Source organism: Tripterygium wilfordii, chromosome 14 (assembly GCF_013401445.1).
Source record: "Tripterygium wilfordii isolate XIE 37 chromosome 14, ASM1340144v1, whole genome shotgun sequence".
NCBI lineage: Eukaryota > Viridiplantae > Streptophyta > Magnoliopsida > Celastrales > Celastraceae > Tripterygium > Tripterygium wilfordii.
The window spans coordinates 13,149,110-13,157,728 of record NC_052245.1 but is presented as its reverse complement, the minus strand read 5'-3'; the positions used below and the strand labels follow the sequence as shown (position 1 = coordinate 13,157,728).

At 36.9% G+C, this 8,619-nt stretch overlaps 1 protein-coding gene across 2 annotated transcripts; it reads left to right on the top strand.

Annotated features, from left to right (window-relative positions):
- Window positions 1-2,533: 2,533 nt before the first annotated feature.
- LOC120014526 (probable prefoldin subunit 3) lies at window positions 2,534-6,880 on the top strand. 2 transcript variants are annotated; one of them, XM_038866495.1, is made up of 6 exons: window positions 2,534-2,763; window positions 2,856-2,913; window positions 3,181-3,252; window positions 6,106-6,180; window positions 6,269-6,370; window positions 6,483-6,880. In XM_038866495.1, exons 1-6 carry the CDS (start codon window positions 2,627-2,629, stop codon window positions 6,564-6,566), a joined length of 528 nt encoding a protein of 175 aa, XP_038722423.1. In that variant the 5' UTR covers window positions 2,534-2,626; the 3' UTR covers window positions 6,567-6,880. The 2 variants fall into 2 exon arrangements, with proteins under 2 accessions (XP_038722423.1, XP_038722424.1); XM_038866496.1 differs by having other exon boundaries at window positions 6,061-6,180.
- Window positions 6,881-8,619: the final 1,739 nt, after the last annotated feature.

The following is an 8,619-nucleotide window of genomic DNA, read 5'->3' as shown; positions in this document are numbered from 1 at the left end:
GTGAATCCAAGAAAAAAGAAACTGTAAAAAAAAAAAAAACCAACACATATATATTATTAAATTTAATATAAAGGAATTTCAAATCACATGGAGGGGTCATGCATGTTTTTGTTCCACGGAACTTCAAGAAAAATTAAAGTGCATACGGCAAAAGTAAATATCGCCATATGACTGCCTAACGTTTGATTGGATTGATGTTTAGATAGTTACGTGAGGAGGATTAAGGAGGGACGAGTAATTTCACATTATTTGAATTGTAGAAGAGAGAGTTAAGTGGGGTAAATGAGTGGGGAAGTTCCCCCTTAATTAACTTTTCAACTTGACATTTTGTAACTCCTCGATTTGGTGTTTGTTTGGTGAGAAAAAAATTTATTATTATTTCTAAAATCATCAATTAAATTCTTTTACCTATTTCAATTTTAGTAAGAGTATTTTTGTAACTCACATTTTTTTAACTCGCTTTAACTATACTTTCTATCTAAGTGAGGGTGAATCAAGATAGTTCATCTTTCGTAACTCTATCTCCATCAAATCAACTCAACTTTTCATTTTTCAATCCAAACAAAACCTTAATGATTATAAGGTAGGTGGCCGGTGGTCATGTATGTATAAAGTTACACATGTACATTTGTATGTTTATAATTATATATATATATATATACTCAAAAGGCTTGCTCATATTGAGAAACATACATAAGAGTTGCATATTTGGGTTGTTATCGGGTTTGAATATCCAGATCCTTTTTAGGTATAGATCCGAACCTTTTAAGGTCTATATCAGGTCTATCAATATTGCATGGATTCGGGTCATCCATGATGGGCTTGACTCTGCTCAGCCCACGCCCACCTAAGCGTCTCCAACATTTGAATAGAAGAAGCAACGACTCCACCCATACGTACGCTGTTGCTGTTAAAAGTAGTATTTTTCCCCATTTCTGTATTTATGTTTCTTATGGTACTAATAATACTATATTGTCCGATTACTTTCATTCATTGTCCAGTCTATTTATTTGTCTGATGGATGGTACGATGTCAAGTCATTTTCCTTTCAAAATAATATATATTTTACATAAAATATAAATGCTAATTCAAGTGGATCAATTGAAAAGTTAAGGTTATGTTTGGTATTACTTCCAAAAATTTTGAAAACAAAAATAAAAAACAAAAACATAAAATATAAAATTGAAATTTATTTGGTTGAACATTTAAAATTGAAAACAAAAACTGAAAGCATAAAATTGAAAGAAAAAAAATGTGTTTATGTTTTTATTTTCATAATAATGGAATATATTCACACCATTATATATTCCAAAAACAGACCCTTTGTTGTGTTTATTACAACGTAATTCAAAAATATAACATTATTACAGTTATATTTCAAAAACCTATTTTTGGTTTTCATAAAAACCAAAACAGAAAATACAAACAAACAATATTTTTTGTTTTTATTTTCTATTTTTGTAAAACAAAAACAAAAAACAAGAAACAAAAGTGATACCAAATCGACCCTAAATTTTCGATAATTATGAATGTGGGGTTATTGTCATTCTAATTAGAGGGCCGGCCTGCAAAAAGGTGCCGTATGACCCAATGAAAATATAGGATTTTGCATTCAAAGTTTGTCCATTGATTTTGATAGTATTTGACATATATATTCGCATGAAAAACGGGTACAGAAATGTAATTTGACCCTTGAGTACTTGCCATTATTTTTTCCAACTTCTTAAACTTCACATCCCCATTTTCAGGCTTAATTTTACCACCAACTCTAACATTAGTATTATACACACAAGAAGTTGGAGTCCCCCACCCCACTTTATGTAATAAAAAAAAAGGTTCTATGCATCTATAGCTTATTTTTTGAATGCATGTTTAATTGTATATATCATCTTTTTCCTAAGTGGACGTGATTATTGATTTGGGCAGATCTCATATTTGGTTTTCTTTCTTTTGTCCTTTAAAGTGATTACAGGCTAGCTTAGCTAGGTAGGATTCTCTTTGCCCAATCGTCCCAATCTTTTTATTTTTTTGTCTGGCAAATCGTACACTCATATCATAATTTATGTGCTACCAAAACCCACTTGACTTCTTTCAGTTCCACCTCTTTTACTTTTAGCACTACTTTTTGTCCAGTACCAACCCATTAGTTAATCAGCTTACTGGGCCTGTCACACGTTACCAGCATTAGAATCGGACATTATTTAAGGCACAATAAGTGAAAAGCATACTTGGGCCTACCCACAAGTTTAACAGGAGGACTTCAAAGGCCTGTCCATACAGAAAGACTACGGGCCTGGATCCGTTATTTTGAGAAACACTTTGTTGAGCTGTTGACAGAGCCAATAAATTTGGCCCATTTATACTTGGCAGAGGCAGACAACGAGCTTGGATTTCCATAGTGGGAAGATCACGGGCTTGGACTCGCTATTAAGAGAGACGACTTATACTGCATCTGAATGAGCCCAGAAAAATTAGGTCCATTAACCTCAGCCTGCAGGTTCTTCAAACGTCGTCGTATTTTTCTTCAGAAGTATCAAACGACGCCGATGTGGAGCTGAAGTCTCAGAGTCGGTCTTTTATTGTTCCTCCCTCACTCTCTACGTCGCCGATCGGGAGAGCGAGCGAGATGGCATCAGCTTCATCATCGGAGACAACGACGGAGAGAAGAGGAATTCCGGCAGCTCAGTTCGTGGAGGATGTAGAAACCTACCTGTCTCAGTCTGGTCTCGAAGTCAACTCCTCCCTCTCCTTCCTCCAAGAAAGGTCATTTCTCCCTAACTTTAATCTCTAAGCTTAACTTCTGAAACTTTAATTAATTTAGTTGTGTTGAAGCTTATTGCGGTGATCTGGTGCAGACTGCAGCAGTATAAATTCGTGGAGATGAAGCTTCTTGCTCAGCAAAGGGATCTTCAGGTACTCATTAGTGGTTACTGTAATTTTTTTCTCTCCTATTTAGCTTGTGTTGATTTAGTTGCAGACATATTCTTTCATAATGATAATTATTGATCTATTTTAAGTTTAGTTTAGTTTTATGAGTAATCATTGAGCAAACATTTTAATTAATTTTCCGTACTCAAATTAAATGTTGTCAATGCTTGACAGCAATCATTGTAGTGCATTTTCCCCCAATTTCTATGCTTTAAAGTTGTGATACACACTTTTTTTTATTGTGGTTTTCAGGCAAAAATCCCTGATATTGAGAAGTGCTTTGATGTAGTTGCCACCTTGCAAACTAAGAAGGGTACTGGTGAGGTTCGTTTTCTTGTGTTTCTTGTACTATGCATTTTATCTTGGTCAAGAAGAGCTTATACCTTTATCTTGAATAACATATTATTGTTACTTGGTTTCTACATTAGCTGATGGAAATTGGTTGTATGCAAGGTAATTAACGTTAATTTGCTGTTTTTGGGTCATCTTTTTGAATGTTTTATTAGTGGTCTAGGAAAGGTTCTTAGTTTAGCTGAGACATTGTTTAGATAGCGATAGCTAATTGATGTTGCCAGTCCATATGTATGCAGGTGCAACCCTCAATGCTGTATAGTTTATGGTTGATGGTTGTTTGACATGTAATATATGCAGATTGCAGTGTGACTTCAGGTTGCTTGTTTATCCCAAATCTTATAGTATCAAGGCTGTCGCCATAAATTGAAGTGACCAATAGTAAACTAACTAGAGTAGGATCTATAACCTTGCGGATAGGTGATAAGAACCAGGCCAGGTGCGCGCCCATACACACACCCAACAAGCCCATACATTCCTTAACCAACCACACAAGCCCAACCACTATCGACATATGGGTTGGTTGTAACTAACAAGCCCAATAGGCCACTACCTAGAAAACTTGTTGGCTGATTAAAGAAGGCATTTGCCCTAGGTGATATGAACCAGGCCAAGTGCGTGCCCATAGGCCCCATACACACACCCAACAAGCCCATACATTCCTTAACCAACCACACAAGCCCAACCACTATCCACATATAGGTTGGTTGTAACCAACAAGCCCAATAGGCCACTACCTAGAAAACTTGTTGGTTGATTAAAGAAGGCGTTTGCCCTCCTTATAAATAGATAACAAGTCCCCTATCTAAGCAATGTGGGACATTCATATCAATACCCCCCGTTTTACTGGACCGACGTCCACGTCGGCTGCGCTCAGTGAGGGTCTTTCACTGGGTTAGAGTCTTTACCCGTACCACCAGATCCACTGGTAGCCCTTTCCGTGGCAACCCAGTCCAGTCCCATACCACTGGGCTGGGGTCCTTATCCGTACCACCAGATCCACTGGTAGCCCTTTCCGTGGCAACCCAGTCCAGTCCCATACCTGGACGAAGGGAGATCCAAACACCCACATATGCAGAGACCGAACAGCTCCAATACCATTGATAAGAACCAGGCCAGGGGGGCGCCCATACACACACCCAACAAGTCCATACATTCCTTAACCAACCACACAAGCCTAACCACTACCCACATATGGGCTGGTTGTAACCAACAAGCCTAATAGGTCACTACCTAAAAAACTTGTTGGCTGATTAAAGAAGACATTTGCCCTCCTTATAAATAGATCACAAGTCCCCTATCTAAGCATTGTGGGACATTCGTATCAATACCCCCCGTTTTACATGGGAACGTCTCCTTGATGTGAAGCGAAGGTATCCAAACCTTGCCCTTCGTGAGAGAAGCTGAGAATAAGTCTTTTAGAAGACCTAGTCTTTAGGAATCATTTGTTATTTCCTATTTTGTTGCTTTCCAATATTTGCAGTGGTAACCAAATCACGTCACCTGATTTGGTGGAAGTAGTTTGTGCTTTCTTGTATTTAAGCTCATGCATTATCAATAAAAGGTTATGAGATAAAAACCTTTATTCAATTATTGCTTTTGGAGTCCCGGTTAAACTCAAATTAACCATTTCCTTATTTTATCCCTTCCAAATCTTATATCTGGTATCAATAGGCCATTAATCTACATTGCATGGATAATGATATTTGATTTTACTCCTTCGAAAATCTTTAGCTCCCGCATCAGGTATATTAATGATCGCTATGGGGATGCCCATTAACCCCTTATAAAGGTATACTAGCCTATCCTTCCTTAATCATAGATATAGGCATTTCCTTCTCCTTCAAAACAAAGTAATCTTACATTTCTTTGTTTCCACTCCCTGAGACTGTCCCTTGGCCCGTAGGTCCTGACACAAGAGAAGTGTGGGTGGGATCCAAGGTATAGACTCAAGTTAATATGCTCCTTGCACACAATTTCTCTTGAACTGAGTTGGCCACGTTCTTCAAGTTTCTATCCTGTCTGTGATGTGAAAGATTTCAAGGATGGCATGCATTTGGACCTGTCATGATTTTTTTAAAATGGAGGCGGCATTTTTCTTTGTAATTTGATTTTGCATTTTCAATATCTTATTGTAGTTGTGTCCTGCCATTTTTTGGCTTGTGATTAGTAAATGTTTTCTTTTGTACTTGGGCAGCACCCTGTTGGTGCCATTCTTTTAATGTTTACCTTTTACCTTCTCAAAAAGGATTCCTGCTTTTTACAAAAAATCTTGGGTGCTAAGGAGTTATGAGTTGATTGCTTGTGTCATGGTTGAATCGCAAGTGCCAAATGTTAATTTTTTGGAGCTTTTGGACCTTGATTATGTCTTTTCGGAAATTGATACTCGCACCATGGGATATATTAAAAAATTAAATTTGAGAGATACCAACGTAAACCATAGTCTTCCTGCCTAAATAAAGTGCCTTTCTTTACTAGTATCCCAATGCAGGGGGCTTTGGTGTGCCATTTACTTTTTCCTTACAAATCGCTGAAAGGCTAACTGCCAAGTTTCCTTGTTTGTCTTGAGGCATACCATACATTACTGAAAAGCTTAGGCTCAGTGAGTATCAATTTGCTTCATATATATGTCATAATGTAAGAATTACTTGAAGTATTTTTTGGAATGATTAGCTTCAGCTTGTGGAATCCAATAATTTAACATATTTAAGCAAATGACTAGGTGGTTCTTCATTGTGTAAATGGAATTAAGTTCTTCATTTGCTCTATATTTAAATACAGGCACTTATTGCTGATTTTGAAGTCTCTGAAGGCATATATTCACAGGCACGCATTGAGGACAATGATTCAGTATGTTTATGGCTGGGAGCAAACGTCATGTTGGAGTATTCATCTGAAGAGGTTTTCACTTTTACTTTCATATACTCTTAGGCACAATATATTCTGCTTTGATGATGGAAGAATAAGTTTTTCTGTGACTCTGGTGCAGGCCACTACTCTTCTCCAGAATAATTTAGAAAATGCAAAAGCAAGTTTAGAAGTTCTTATTGCTGATCTACAATTCTTGAGAGATCAGGTGACAATAACTCAGGTATTTTGTAGTCCTTGTTCAATGATTTTGAAAAACTTAATCTGGAGAATGCATTATTTCATGAGCTAGGGCGCGCTTTTCGGCATTTAATTTGATAATTTCTCTTGCGCAGGTTACTATTGCTCGTCTGTATAATTGGGAGGTTCACCAACGCAGATTTAGACAAGCAGCTACCGCTGCTCCTAAAGACTCGTGAAATATCACCTCTTCCCCAACTTCAGAGGTAGCATTTAGCCATTTAGTTTGTTTTAGTGAGTTTATGGTCTTTTCAGACTTTCTATTTTCTGGAGAACGACATTTTACTTCAGGGTCCTCTCTAGAACTGCACTAGGTCCAGATTTTGGTTTATATGGCACCTCCTTGCCGAGAATTGTTCATTTACTAGTAGCACTTTAGCTAGATGATATAACTTATGGATTTGAGTTGTAACATATTTATTGATGTGTGATTTCTGGCTGGTGAATGTATGTGATTGGTTTGTAGGCCATGATATTTTATTTTGTTCGTTTATTCGGTGCAGTTCCATTGGATGCTGTTTTGAAATATGTTCCAACTTGTGGTTAGCACTAGTTAAAAGTTTAAACTATTTAAACTTTGCATTAGTGGAAGTGATGGGACCCTGAGGGGGATTGGTGTGAGGGAGATATGTTGGTAATAGTTCGCCAGATGAACGAGAGTGAATATATATATATATATATCCTGGTTCTATCATGATGCCCGAACCATCTCATCTATTCTGTGAATGAAGGAAAATTGTTGACTAGCTAAGAAGACTATTTTAGAATCAAATGGTTAAGATTACTGGTTGCATTAGTTGGGGTTTTTCACAGAGTATGTCGACCCTAACCTTCATGTCCTATATATATGAACTTGTTCGCTCTCCATGAAACAACTATTATGGTTCGTTTGGGTATTTGTGTAAATCCAAGTCCAAGTCCCAGTCCCAGTCCCAGTCCCTTTCGTACTATTTATACTTTTAAGAGGGAGTCATTTATGGGTCGGTGAATCCTGCCTTCAATAATGTGTCGGCGAATCCTCCTAAAACCTAAAAGGGCTTCAATTACAAAGCCCCCACTGCCTTTTTGTTGGATGATAATGACTTCACTACCGCTTTCATATTTCAAACTTTTCTATCACCTCATATTTACATAAAAACCACATCACATATTCGACCCTCCCCGCCCAATTTTGGGCGATGAAGATGTGTTAATGGGCCCTTCTACATGTTATGGGCCCCTGAAAGATGACTGCCTCTCAAAGGGCCCACCTTGAATACATGTAATGTGTGCATTTGCAGAATAAGAGCTGATTTGATGAATAGCATAGTCAATAGTCAATACATGGAATGTGTACATTGCAGAACAAACACAGCTCTTAATTCAAACTTAGTTGACTTTTAGAAGTGGGCCAAATCATATCATGTGACCTGTGCTTTGACAATGTTTCAATAATCAACAATGGAAAATGTTTCCTGACATATATTCCATGGCTTGTTTACCATAAACTAGTAATCTAATGTGCTACATGCTTTGTTAACTACCACCAAAAATGGGACGGAAGACATTTATATTATTCTTGGTTACTGCAATCACCATTTAATTTGCTGCCTCAAAATCTGCATTTGAGTCAAGGCTTAGAATTAGATAATCTCTTCACACTTCTTAAAAAATAAAACCTGGAAACAGATTGGCGAAAATTTGTAATCAAATACAAATCATGGTCCATATAGTATAGTGTAGATACGTTTTAATTATATGTATAATCATGGGTGATAACCTAGTTGGTAATTTCTCTTGAATCAAATCATATAGACTTGGGATATTCTGAGTTCGATTTTCATTTTGAACAATATACTTGTGCTCGTATATTGGGATTTGGTCTAACTTTCTTTATCGTCAAGTGGCAAATTTAGGCTCATATTGGTGTCCATTGTCAAATGGAAAATTTTTGTGCACTCGTCCGAATTTATGCCCATATCTTATGTCTAAAGGGTAATTTTGTATCAAATCATTCTCAGTTACCAATATATGTATATATATATATATATATAATATTGTCAGTTTCATCAATAATATAGTAGTCTTGGCCAATATATTGTGTGGTCAGATTAAGAGATATATTCGAGAGGACGTACACCGCGATACCATGGAATCACAGGAATAAAATATTTACAGAGACGTGCACGCAAAACGAGACTGATGTGTCGTCATTGCCTTTGTAAGTAAAGAACTTTTGTCCTCTAGTGTTCT

What these genes read in the sequence shown, in the direction of transcription:
- LOC120014526 (XM_038866496.1), top strand. Translation starts at nt 2,627, where the DNA reads ATGGCATCAGCTTCATCATCGGAGACAACGACGGAGAGAAGAGGAATT. An exon ending in CTAAGAAGGGTACTGGTGAG is followed by an intron (nt 3,253 to 6,060) that starts GTTCGTTTTCTT and finishes ATTTAAATACAG; the next exon opens with GCACTTATTGCTGATTTTGA. An exon ending in TGGAGTATTCATCTGAAGAG is followed by an intron (nt 6,181 to 6,268) that starts GTTTTCACTTTT and finishes ACTCTGGTGCAG; the next exon opens with GCCACTACTCTTCTCCAGAA.